Source organism: Vigna angularis, chromosome 7 (assembly GCF_016808095.1).
Source record: "Vigna angularis cultivar LongXiaoDou No.4 chromosome 7, ASM1680809v1, whole genome shotgun sequence".
NCBI lineage: Eukaryota > Viridiplantae > Streptophyta > Magnoliopsida > Fabales > Fabaceae > Vigna > Vigna angularis.
This window is the reverse complement of record NC_068976.1, coordinates 30,671,139-30,684,729: the sequence shown is the minus strand read 5'-3', so window position 1 is coordinate 30,684,729 and position 13,591 is coordinate 30,671,139. Positions and strand designations below refer to the sequence as shown.

General features: G+C 37.3%; 2 protein-coding genes across 5 annotated transcripts; both read left to right on the top strand.

Annotated features, from left to right (window-relative positions):
- The first annotated feature begins 4,607 nt into the window (after positions 1-4,607).
- On the top strand, positions 4,608-9,428 carry LOC128197990 (uncharacterized). 4 transcript variants are annotated; one of them, XM_052881094.1, is made up of 7 exons: positions 4,608-4,860; positions 5,171-5,247; positions 5,814-5,927; positions 6,118-7,957; positions 8,038-8,261; positions 8,339-8,596; positions 8,685-9,428. In XM_052881094.1, the coding sequence occupies exon 4, from the start codon at positions 6,254-6,256 to the stop codon at positions 7,004-7,006; it is 753 nt and encodes a 250-aa protein (XP_052737054.1). In that variant the 5' UTR covers positions 4,608-4,860; positions 5,171-5,247; positions 5,814-5,927; positions 6,118-6,253; the 3' UTR covers positions 7,007-7,957; positions 8,038-8,261; positions 8,339-8,596; positions 8,685-9,428. The 4 variants fall into 4 exon arrangements, with proteins under 4 accessions (XP_052737054.1, XP_052737052.1, XP_052737051.1 ...); XM_052881092.1 differs by having other exon boundaries at positions 5,786-5,927; XM_052881091.1 differs by having other exon boundaries at positions 5,753-5,927.
- On the top strand, positions 7,139-9,134 carry LOC128197885 (uncharacterized). Its single transcript, XM_052880729.1, has 5 exons — positions 7,139-7,802; positions 7,902-7,957; positions 8,038-8,261; positions 8,339-8,596; positions 8,699-9,134. Exons 1-5 carry the CDS (start codon positions 7,139-7,141, stop codon positions 9,132-9,134), a joined length of 1,638 nt encoding a protein of 545 aa, XP_052736689.1.
- Positions 9,429-13,591: the final 4,163 nt, after the last annotated feature.

Here is a 13,591-nt window from a genome sequence, read left to right as displayed (position 1 = left end):
TTTCATTTTTCTTAACTGCTCTACATATCATTGCAAATCATTAAAAGAAATTAATAAATACACTAATGTTCATGCATAGGTAAAAGACTAAAGTTAAAATATTTATTTTAGAAGATAAAGTTGAAAAATATTAATGAAACTAAAAAGTAAATGATACATGTTGAACATAAAAGTTATGTAGATCTATTTTTCAACCAAAAATGTTCCTGATAAAAAAAAGTTGATACCGCCTTATAATATTCTGCCATTTCTAAAGAAAGTTTCTTATGATAGCTATAATATTACAAATTATTAAAAGAGATATTGTATATAAAAGAAGGAAAGAAGAGACAACTCAAATCAACTATCAATACTATCTTAAATATAATTATAATATTAATTATATACACACAAAGTTTTATATTTCTAAGAGTGATATTACACTATATAAAAACATAATATTTTCAACTATACTGAATTCATATGAACATCTTATCTCTAACTTCATAAAAGTGATCAACATACAAATACACATATAAAAGAAAGATTCTATCTAAAGTCAGTCTTTCCTCCATAAAAAAATAAATATACCACTTTTATCATTTTTATTTAAATAAGTAAGTTTAAATATAAGCAGGTTTAATAAAATATGTTTCTTCTGTTAGAAAATTATCACATACTTCACCTTTTTAATATATTTATAGATTTATAAACTTTAGGGACATTAAAAATTATTGACAACGCATCAGGTTATTTAGCTTTTCAATGAATATTGATTTGTTTGAAAACTTTTTTTTTTCCTCTTTTATAAACCAATGAGCTGCTGGAACATAAATGAGTAAACGAAGTAAATGACTAACGTATCCTTTAATATATTATGCCATAAATAAGAAATATTTTTCACCAAATTATTATAAAAATTAATATGAGAATTAAATATAATATATATAAATAATGTTAAACTATGTCAGACCCACTAAAATTCTGAAAACCCCATTTGAGTGGAAGCCAGATGTCAAGCAAAGGGGATCTAGAAATCAGAAAGTGGAAACAGGTGGTTGCAGGAGAGTGGTCGTTTGTTTTTAGATGACGGCAGTAGTTAATGCCAAATTTCAAATGTTGTGTCACTTCTCTGCATGCTTACCTTCTTCTCCAAATCTCTGAAACTATTTTCTCCTCCTTCTCTCTAAAAAGCTCTTACTTCTCTCTAAGAAATTCTCATCTTTTCTTTCTCCGATCATCACTCAGGCACCATTTCCACTCTTCCGGTGTCAAGGGCTTTCGATTGAACCGATCGGTTTGTGAATCTGAGCTGCTTTGGAAGTTGTCGAGCGTTGAGGGTAGAAGGACTGGTAGAGGTGAACCCATATTCTGACTCTGTGAGCGTTCGGTCACGTTAAGAGGTAAGGGAAGCTTATATAATTTGATTTTATGTTCGTTTTGAATGGATGCATGTTCGTTGATTTGCTGAATGAATATGAAATATGATTGTTGCTATGTTTTGACTGTATGAAGTATGAATATTTACTATGATATGAATGTATGAAATTATGAAGATAGATGTTGAGAAATGAATTGATATAAAGAATTCTAAGTATGTAATTCCATATGAAAATTGATGTTCGTCACTGAAGGTCTTTGACCGTTCGATTTTCTTGTGGACTCGGTTGGAACTGGATTCTTTCATTTGGATGGAATTCCAATTGAGGACCGAGCGTCTTCGTTTAGTAATATTTGTATATAAGTGTTCAACCAAGGATATTCGTTCCTTGGTATTTTGTTATAAACTTAAGTATATCTATATGTATTTGTATATATATTGTTCGTCTTGAACACTACTTAAAAGGTATCTTATATTTATCAAGCCTTTATTCTATAATACTAAGTAGTGTTCGGTCTTATACCAAGCGCTCGTACCAAGTAAGTGCTAGGTCTTACACCAGGCGCTCGTTCTCCTTTCTTAATCTATCTTGATAATAAGAGCGTTTGTCCAAACTCAATAGTGTTCGCTCTCTACAGTGCTCGATCTTCGACTGGCATTCGGTTTTCTTGATGTTTAACTCATTAAGAAGCTAAGTATTTATTGACGTTCGGTTTCTTCATATGATTCCGTCAAGTACTATTATTTGATGTCCTACAGTGTCTGTCTCCATTGGTTTCGGCCTAGAGTCTTAGTACTCGGCCTAGGCTTTACGGTGTTCGGTTTGGACTCTCAAGAGTCAGTTCATTAAATTGGCTCACTTGGTAAATAACGTTCGATTATATTAGTCTCTGAAAAGTATTATTATATTCGGTTCCTTTCACAACCAGTGAGTAACTCTCTTGATTCGATTTGTTTTGAATCGGAGACATCTCGGTCTCACTCCAAGTGTTCGGTCTTGTTCTGGATTAAAAACTAACGTTCGGTATTTGGTATCCTAAGGGATCTTTATTCAAATTGGTTCAATTGAGGTTTTAATGATGAAAGATGATGGAATATGATATGGATGAAATGACTTTGGTTACGAACGAGTATTCCGGGGAGGAATATCTCATGAATGTATATTGGAATTGGTAAAGTATGAATGTGGGCATGCTAAGCTGGCGGTTCATCCTGATATTCCGTGATTACTCGTTTCTCACGTAGAGAAGGGTAAGTCATGTGTGGGAATGGCAGGAGGTCCTAGTCCTTATGATTAATTTGGACGGAACGGACTAACCTCGGGTGGCAGCTGTTGAGGATATCCCAGTTACTACATCACCCGGGTGCACGAACGTCGTAGCTACACATAATTCATACAATTCGGACAGTCATAGTCTAGTATTAGGCTTTGCATGAAAGAGTTAATGATTTATCTTGTTTAGTTGATTGTGTGAAATATATATATATATATATATATATATATATATATATATATATGTTGATACTTGAATTAAATTACATAAGCTTACCCTATTTCTTGTCTTGTCTGTTTTGTGCGTTCGTTTGTTGTCCTGTCACAATGATCATCCGTGTGAATGTGAGTAGAAGGAGAAGAACGACTGGAAGAAGCGCTGGAAGAAGAAAACTTGGTTGAGGTAGAAATGAAGACCGAACAGTAGAAGCGTTTGGTCGATCTTTGGTATTTTTTATATGAACGTTCGGCCTTTTGTTTGTCTCCTTTCTTGTAACTAGACTGATCGGTATAAGTTATTTGTAAACCGTTCAGCCTTGGTTTCACATTTGAACAAATTTAAATTTTTCTACTCTTTTGTAAGGCCACTCGGCCAGAGTTGTGCCCTATCTTTTGTAAGACTGAGCTGAAATATTATTAACATGTGATCATTCTATTATATAGTTTTATACTGTATTTTTGGGATGTTACAAACTATAAAAGAATTATTATATAATTAATAAAATAAAACCATCGACAAAACAAAGAAAATAAAAGTTTTCATAATAGTTATACAAAAGTAATTATAAACAAAATAAGTTTGTGGTTTTATTATAAGACGCTGATAGAAAATTTCATTTTTCTACTTGCTAACAAAATTTAATTTTTGTATTGATCTATTTCTTTATTATAGCAACCTTGCATAATAGCTTAATTAAATTAATATATTAGAGTTTTAATTTAAAATAATTTTATTCAATTTTTTTGCTAATATATATGTATTCACAACAATTGATATAAGTACATACGTCTAACCAATTAATATGTGAAGGATATAATAATATTTTTGAGTCACTTTATAGAAAATCATTATTCGGTAGGATATATGATTGCATATATGTATGAACTGTATGTGTAAATATCGCATAAAAAGAGCCTCTGAACAGAAGAAGAAACACCGCCCTTAGTAAGTGATATCTTTGTTATTGCTTCTTTTCTTTCATACCATTTATAAATTTATCAATCGCTGACTACTCTTCTTCAACAGATAGATGGATTAGAAACTACTATAAATATATTTTTAGTAAATTATGAAATAGTTAGATTCTTAATAATTAAAAAAATATAATCTATCAGACAATATTTTCTAAATTTCATTTTTCTACTTGCTAACTTAATTTAATTTTTGTATTGATACTATTTCTTTATTACAACAACCTTGCATAATAACTTAATTAAATTAATATATTGGAGTTTTAATTTAAAATGATTTTATTCAATTTTCTATGTGTATATGTATTCACTTTTAAACAATTGATATAAGTACATACGTTTATCCAAACAACACACCTTCACTTCTCTCTACCCATGCAAAACATAACCCGCAAGACTCTCCACTATAACCAGTCCACACAATTTATCGATTATGATTTTTCAAAATGAAAAGTTTAGAACATTAGAAATAATTAAATTTAATATATATAATTTAAATTAAATTAATTGATTACCTAAGAAAATAAAAAAAAGATAATTATACATAAATATTCTCTACAAACTGTTAAATATTATAATATAAAACATACATTTTTTTAATACTTTACAGATATTTAGAGGAGTAAAATAATGATTTAAAAAATTGAATAACAACATAAAATATCTCATTATGCACGTGATATGTCATTAAGGAGGCACCCTATTGGAGGGGACATAGGTGCATGGCTCTATAATTATGGAAGCACTCTATTGGACGGCACATCGGTGATAACATTTCTCTGCAATGGCTGTATAAAGATGATGGAAACCTCTTACCAATAATAATAAATTTCTGTATGATAATAAGGAAAAACCTATTACCAGAAAAACATTTCTGCAATGTCCAATGAAGCTACTGTCTCCTCAGGTCACCGATTTTTTACTCTTCACCATCAACTCGCTCCTAACTCAGCACTGAACTCGGTCACTGCTTTTTCATCTAAGGTTCATATTTGTGCTGAATGGTGGTGGCAATGGGTTCAGCTTGCTTCCAATGGTATTTGTTTTCTCTTTTTGTAAATTATATTTTTGTTCTCTTTTCTAACATATGTTACTTTGTGCATTGAAGTTTTGATTGAATGGTCTCTCTTATAATATGCATCATATCAAAGATATATATATATATATATATATATATATATATATATATATATATATATATATATATATATATATATATATATATATATATATATATATATATATGGGAACAGTGGAAGGGTATAGAGGAACTCAATTATGGTAAAGCCTTTTTTAATTTGTCAGAATATACAAAGAAATCACAAAAATATATTGTTTTATGTCAGGAACTCTGTATCAAAGAGCCAAGGGATATAATTTTAAGTCAGTTGCAGTTAAGAAGACTTCAAAAACATTAGAAAAGGTATGTCATTTTTCTAACTTGTGATAAGGTAATGACTATGTGAGTGAAAATGACTTGTAGTTTTTAAACTTTTTGTTACGTACTTAAATTAGCTAAATACAACCTTTCACACTCCCACAGGCAATAAACAATGGTATTTGACTGAATAAATCTCTTTATTAAATGGAAATATCGGTATCACAATAACAACCAATAACTGGGAGCAGGGTCTCCGTCAGTTACTTGAGAGCCTAACCTTTCTTACAAAACTCCGTAATAAAAACTGCTTCCTAAACCCTAGGTTCCTCCTTTATTAATACTAAGGCTTAATACCTCTTTTTGTCCCTCTTTATAAGGGAAATGTTCAAGTTCGTCCTACCTTTTTTAAAAAGTTCAATATGGTCCCAAGTTGTGAAAAAAGTGTCCAATTTAATCCTTTTTGGTCACGGCGTTAAATATTTAACGATCCAGCTGACATCGTGGACTGATCTGTGCAACGTGACTGTTTACCTTCGTAACGTGGCAGTCACAGTGTTGTTAATTAAATTTGACGTGGCAGTGGCAGTGATTAAAAAATTCTGAGTTAGGGTTTGGGTATTCGAAATCGCAATTTGGGGATAAGCATCTTGGAGGAACTGGAAATCCAAATTGGGTGATCTTGAAGGTGAAATCTACAGAGCAAATCCAATTCCGCAAATCAGGTTAGAGTTTACATTTGATAATTTGAAGTGTTTGAGGTTTTTCGATTTGTTTTCATTGTTGTCGCGTTTCAGGGGGTTTAACTATGGGTGAAATTGTTTTGTGTGAAAAGTTGTCTTCTTTTGATGCATGATAGTGGTCCCATAGGTCTTACTTTAACTGAAATTAGTGGTCCCCCGTTTGCATTTGCAGGGTTCGGGTAGTGGTCCACCATGGTGGGACCTTGATCAAAGAAGTCCCCTTTAATTATATAGGCGGGGAGATAGTTAATTGGGACGTAGACCCCGATAAATGGTGTTATTTTGGAGTATTAGGTTCACTTAACCATATGGGTTACATGCAAGTAGAAGAATTATATTATAGTGTCCAAGATGTTCTACATAAGGTTGATGATGATAAAGGAGCTATGAACATGGTGAATGTGGCTAAGTATTTGGGGAAAGTGAACCTGTATGTTGTGCATGGGGTGGACGAAGCAACTATCTTAGAAAATGATGAGAATGAGATTCTTTTGGTATGTGAAGGTCATGTAGAGAGTGGTGAGAGTAGTGGCGTAGGAGGAGAAGCACATGTTGAGGGTGGTGAAGAAGGAATTACAGACGTAGTGGAGGGTGCAGTGGAGGTTCAGAATGACTATGCAGTGGATGTTGACAATGAGGATGTACGGGATGTTGACAATGACGATGCATTGGAGGTTCAGAAGGAGGATTTACTAGATGTTGACAATGAGGATTGGTTGGATGTTGAGCATGACGATGCATTGGAGGTTGAGAAGGAGGATTCAGTGGATAACGAGGATGTTGAGCATGAGGATGCAGAAGATGATGAGGTTGCAGTGGAGGTTGAGAATGAGGATGAAGTTGAGGATGTAAGTGAAGAAGCATTGGAAGTGGATAATGAGGCTGAAATTGAGGTCGAAAGTGAACAAGTACTTCACGTGGACATTCAGGATGGAGGGGAGGTTGATAGTGAAGAAGAAGTGGAAGTGGAAGTGGAAGTGAACAGTGATGATGAAGCAGGAATGGATGATCTGAGTGGTGATGAATATGTGGATGAAGACAGTGAAAAAGAAACCCAATAATGTAGGGGTTTGTCAGATGATGATTGGGAGTCTGATAAGCTTTTAACTCCTGAAAATAGTGCAAGTGAGGAGGATGACAATGATGATACAATATATGTAGGTCCTTTCTCAAATTATGCAAAACAGAAGTCCATGGCAGATTACAAGTGGGAAGTGCGCACTGTTTTTACTAACAGGGAAGAGTTTAAGGATGCTATTAGAAGGTATGTTGTTCATGCTGGGAGGGATCTAAAATTTATCAAAAATGATAACCGTAGGGTGAGGGTGACATGCATGGGTGGCCAAGGTAAGTGCCCATGGCTAGTTTATTGTGGTTATTTGTCATCACGAAAAATTTGGCAATTGAGGAAGATAATTGATACTCATAGTTGTAGTAGGCAACTTAATATTAAACTGATGAATGCTAAGTGGTTAAGTCAGGAAATAGATAGATCTTTAGTTGAGAATCCTAGTTTAAAGGTCAATGATATTCGTACTAAAGCATTAAGAAAATGGAATACAAATGTTTCAATATCCAAGGCAAGAAGGGCAAAGTTAATTGCCACAAGACAGGTTGAAGGAGATTTCAAAGAACAATATAAAAGGGTGTACGACTATGGACATGAGCTGTTGAGGTGTAATCCAGGGTCAACAGTGCAGATTAAAGTTGACTCTCATAATGGTGACCCAATCTTTCAAAGAATGTATGTTTGTCTCAAAGCTTGTAAAGATAGTTTCATAAGCTGTATGCCCATTATATGTTTAGATGGATGTTTTTTGAAAGGTGTTTACAAGGGGGAGTTGCTGACTGCTGTTGGTAGGGACCCAAACGATCAAATGCTACCCCTTGCCTATGCAGTAGTAGAAGTGGAGAAGAAAGACAACTGGACATGGTTTTTGTAATTGTTAATTGAAGACCTCGGGGGCACTGATGTATGTGGAGGGTGCACATGGATGTCAGACCAGCAGAAGGTATAATGTGTACCGTATTTTCATTTTCAGTTAATGCTTTTGTATATGATATGGTTTTATTACTAAATTTAATTGTGCAGGGGTTAGTCTTAGCTATCCAGGAGCTTCTGCCTCGGGCAGAACAAAGATACTGTTTAAGGCACCTTTATGCAAACTTTAGGAAAAGGTTTGGTGGACAAGTATTAAAAAATCTGATGTGGAGTGCTGCAACCACCACATATCCCCAGGCTTGGGAGAGAGAAATGCTGAAAATTAAAGAAGTCAATGTTGAAGCATATAAATACCTCATAGCCATTCCCCCTAGGTAACCCACTAGCCATTATATACACTTTAGTGTCACAAATGCATTGTAACCCATTTGAGAATTCTTTTGTGCAACAGGTTTTGGTCAAGGTCTCGCTTCACAGGTCAACCAATGTGTGATACCCTTGATAACAACATCACTAAAGCTTTCAACAATGTTCTCATTCATGCAAGAGGAAAACCAATTATCATAATGATGGAGGATATCAGAGTGTATCTCATGAAAAGGTGGGCCACCAATAGAAGCAAGGTGACATCTATGGACTTCACAATATGCCCAAAGATAAAGAACAAGCTTCAGAAAGAATGTAATTTGTCAAGATTTTGGCTGCCAAGGTAATGTTATGACCACAGTTTATATACATTTTGTTATTTACGTTCATTATTGATGTGCTTCATTGCTTTCAACTGGGCTGCACGAAAGATCTTTGAGGTTAGGCACAGTTCATCCGTTGGGAACAAGTTCACAGTGGATCTGGACACTAAAGAGTGTAGCTGCAGAAAGTGGATGATCAGTGGCATCCCATGCTGTCATGCAATTGCAGCAATGAACTACTGTAATGTTGATCCAGACAATTTTATACCCACTTGCTTCAGAAGATCCACATATGAAGAGGTGTATGCGTCCATAATTTTTCCACTCAATGGTCCCCAACTGTGGAAAACCACAAATTTCAATGATGTACTACCACCACTGATAAGGAAGTTGCCTGGGAGGCCAAAGAAAAAACGGAAGTTGGAGGCATGGGAGTTAACTAAGGACAACACTCAAATGCGTGTTGGAGGGCATAGGAAAAAGTGTACCATTTGCCGTCAGACAAAGCACAACAGGAATAACTGCCCTTTACAGCCCCAACCAGCAGAAGCAACCTAACCACCAGAAGCAACCCAGCCAACACAAACAACCCAGTCACCAGAAACAACACAACCATCACAGCCACCTCCAAGTTCCCAATCATCCCGTCCAACAAAATTCAGAGTTAGAAGAAAAGATAGATAGATAGATGAATTGGTTTATTATGTACTATACTATCTTTATTTTGGTCATAGACATGTATTGTCTCTTTAGATGAATTGGAGGTTATATGTATTCACTATCATGTACTTTGGTGACAAACATGTACTGCCTTTATTTAATGAATCAAAGTGGTTTCATCATGTTTTGGTCAAAGCTTGTACTTAGATTTGTAATATGTGCCATTAGTCATCATCATATGCATTATTGGGTTGATCTATTTCTATATTTTTAAACCAAATGGGGGACTAATTCGAATAATCTCCACTGAATTTAACTTCATCTATTCTATTTTTAAACCAAATGGGAGACTGATTCCAACATTTTGTACATTGCATTGCATAAGTAATGTTACACCAACCAAAACACCTTCGCATTGTCAACGTACTTTTTTCAAGCATCCAAATACATAACAGTATTAAGCCAACTTATAACAAACACCCAAATTCACGATCTAACTAAATCAACCTAAACACAACTTGAAAATGACAAACTCAACCACAATACACACACACAAAGCTACAACTAACAACTCCATCCTTTTCTGCATTTTCTGCAAATCCTTCACTGCATTTTCCAACTCACTTATTCTCTTCAGAATTGTGCAATCTTTTTCATCCACGTTGTCTTCACAACACCACTTGAAAAAGTTACAGCAGCTCCCAATTGAAGATCCACCCTGTTATTCACCATGTTAGGGAATCTATGAACAAATGCATCAAATCAACTCAAGAAATCATTAACTGAGAATGGTATACTTCAAACCTTGTAATGAGGACAACCCCAAAAATTTCTCCCAGCATTCTTCGTAGTTCTGGCCACTTTGATTACTGCAGTATCACCACAGTAACAAGTAGGGATTAACCCACCTCCCATACAAGCACCACCATGGGACGAACGGGAAGATCCTTTGAGCCAACTTTTCGAAAACGAAGAACACCCTTGGGAACCCATTCCTATGTCTCCTCAAACACTTCCCAATCCTCAAAGACCAATTCGGAGGAAACCAAACCCTATGCCTTTACTTAATGAAAATCACTGCCGCCACGTCAAATTTAATTAACAACACTGTCACTGCCACATGACGAAGGTAAATAGCCACGTTGCACAGATCAGTCCACGCTGTCAGCTGGATCGTTAAATATTTAACGCCGTGACAAAAAAGGATTAAATTGGACACTTTTTTCACAACTTGGGACCACATTGAACTTTTTAAAAAAGGTAGGACGAACTTGAACATTTCCCTTATAAAGAGGGACAAAAAGAGGTATTAAGCCTAATACTAATTACTCCTTCCCGAAAAGGTAAAGAATAATAGTAATTATGCCTATTTATTATAATTATCTAGTAAGAATATTTCTATCCTTATTTACTATATTCTCTTCTATAATATCATGAGGTACGTCCTTAATTTATAATGAATTTCCCGCCTATCCTAACTGTTGTCAGTTAGGACGCTCGTCGTTGCTTCCACTCGCTTAGGACGCTCGTCGTTGCCCCACTCGTTCAACCCTCTTTTTCTCTTCCTCCTACCGTTCGGCCATCGTGCTCCCCCCTTTCAGCCGTTCGGCCCTTGTGCTTCGCCCGTTCGGTCATTGTGCTCCCCCCTTTCAACCGTTCGCCCCTCATGCTTTCCCCTTTTCACCGTTCGGTCATCGTGCTCCCCCCTTTCAGCCGTTCGGCCCTCGTGCTCCCACCTTTCGCCCGTTCGGTCATTGTGCTCCCCCCTTTCAACCGTTCAGCCACTATCCTCTACCGTACGGACCCCTTCTCTCATTCTCCTATACCTTCTTCTCTCGTTAACTCGCCAACCCCTAACATTACCCACCTCCTGAAGATCAACCTTGTCCTCAAGGTTGAAGTTTAGATATTGATCTCGGATGGTTATGGCATCTTCCCATGTGGCCCCGTCCGGTCCTTTCTCTTGCCATTCGATCAACACTTCCTGTCGTTCGTCCTCTCCTTGTTGCATCTGCCTTTTATCCAAAACTCTGATCGGCCAGGAAGACAGTCCCTCCATCTCTAAGTATATGGGTAACTCTTTCTCCACACTGTTCTCCCCCACGACCTTCTTTAATTACGACACATGGAACACTGGGTGTATCCGCGCGGCTTCGGGTAGTTGCAACTTAAATGCCACTTCTCCTATTTGTTGTATGATCGGGAAAGGTCCAAAATACCGAGCGGCTAGTTTAGAATGTAGTGTGGACGACATCGACGTTTGTCGATGGGGTCTGATCTTTAAATACACCCAATCTCCCACCTCCACATTGGATGGTCTTCTTGCCTTGTCGGCCTGCCTCATCATTAGTTTTTGAGCCCTTGCTAGATGGAATTTTAGCTGGTTGAGTGCCTCATCCCTCGTCTGTAACTCCTAGCCGACGACTTCCACTAAGGTTTCCCCCGGAACGAACCTGTGCAGTGAAGGAGGAGACCTCCCATATACTGTTTCAAATGGGATGCATCTCGCCGACTCTTGATAGCTGGTATTATACCAATATTCCGCCCAGGGTAGTATTATGCTCCATCCCTTTGGTTGTTCTAAGCATAAGCATCTCAGATAACCCTCCAATACCCTATTCACGACCTCAGTCTGTCCATCGGATTCAGGATGATAAGCGGTGCTCATCTTCAGTTGAGTTCCTTGTAATTTAAATAACTCCTTCCAAAAATTACTCAGGAATAGTGGATCCCTGTCACTCACGATAGATATGGACACCCCATGCAACCGGACAATCTCCTTTGCAAACACTTCAGCTATGGTTCGAGCAGAATAGGGATGTTTTAATGGTATGAAGTGTCCATATTTGCTGAGGCGGTCCACCACTACCAACACAACATCATACCCGCGGGACTTGGGCAACTTAACGATAAAATCCATGCTTATCTCCTCCCAAATGGCGTTGGGTATGGGTAAAGGTTGCAACAACCCCTGCGGAGAGGATGACAGATATTTATGTTGTTGACATACCAGGCAACTTGCAACAAAGTCAGTTACGGCTTTCTTCATTCCTACCCAATAAAGAGATTGCGCTACCTTGTAATAAGTCCGATATACCCCTGAGTGTCCTCCTGTTTGTGTGGTATGAAACTCTGCTATCAACTTGGGCACCCAGGCCGATCGGGCATACAGCACAAGCCTCCCCTTATAGTGTAACCTCTCGTGTTCTAGAGTGAACGAGGGATGTGAGTTGGGGTCTTTTCTCAAATCTTCTATCACCTTCTTTAACTCTTCATCTGCCTCAACTTCTTCCAAAATCTCCCTAAAGTCTTGCTAGTACGGTCTGGCCACAACCCTCAATTCCTTTTCTTCTTGTGGATCATCCTCTTCCTTCCGTGATAGGGTGTTTGCTACCTTGTTGGTGACTCCTGATTTGTACACAATTTCAAAGTCATAACCCAGGAGCTTCGCAATCCAATTTTGCTGATTCTGAGTGGTTATGTGCTGCTCCAAAAGGTACTTCAGGCTCCTTTGATCGGTGTGAACCACAAACCTTTGTCCCAAGAGGTAGGGCCTCTAGTGTTGTATGGCTAAAACCAACGCCATGAATTCCTTCTCATATATCGATTTAATCAATGACCCCTCTGATAACGCTTTACTAAAGAAAGCTATGGGTTTCTTTCCTTGCATGAGTACCGCTCCTACCTCTCTTCCCGATGCATCACATTCAATGTGGAAAGGCTGGTCAAAATCAGGTAGAACCAGCACTGGTGCAGTAGTGATGGCCTTCTTTAACCTTAACATAGCTTCCTCCACTTGCTCCGTCCATGTAAACTACCCCTTTTTAAGAAGGTCGGTCAAAGGTTTGGCAATCTTCTCATAATCCTTCACAAACCTCCTATAATATCCTGTCAGACCTAGAAATCCCCTCAAAGCCTTCACCGTCTTAGGTTTCTCCCAGTCTATCACGGTCTTTACTTTGTCTTCGTCCATTTCTACACCTCTCGCGGATATCCGATGACCCAAATAGCCTATTTGAGTTTTGCCGAACTCACATTTTTTTCTGTTGGCCACCCACCTATTCGTCACGAGTTCCCTTAGCACCGTCCCCACATGCTCTAAGTGTTCCTCCAAGGATCGGCTATACATCAATATATCATAAAAGAACACCAGTACGAATTTTCGTAGGTACGGCTGCATCAGGTTGTTCATTGCACTCTGGAATGTGGCTGATGCGTTGGTGAGGCCGAACGGCATCACCATGAATTCGTAGTGACCCTGGTGCGTCCGAAAGGCCGTTTTCTCTATGTCTTCTTCTCCCATTCAGATCTGGTGGTAGCCTGACTTCAAATCCACCTTTGAAAAATATTTGGCC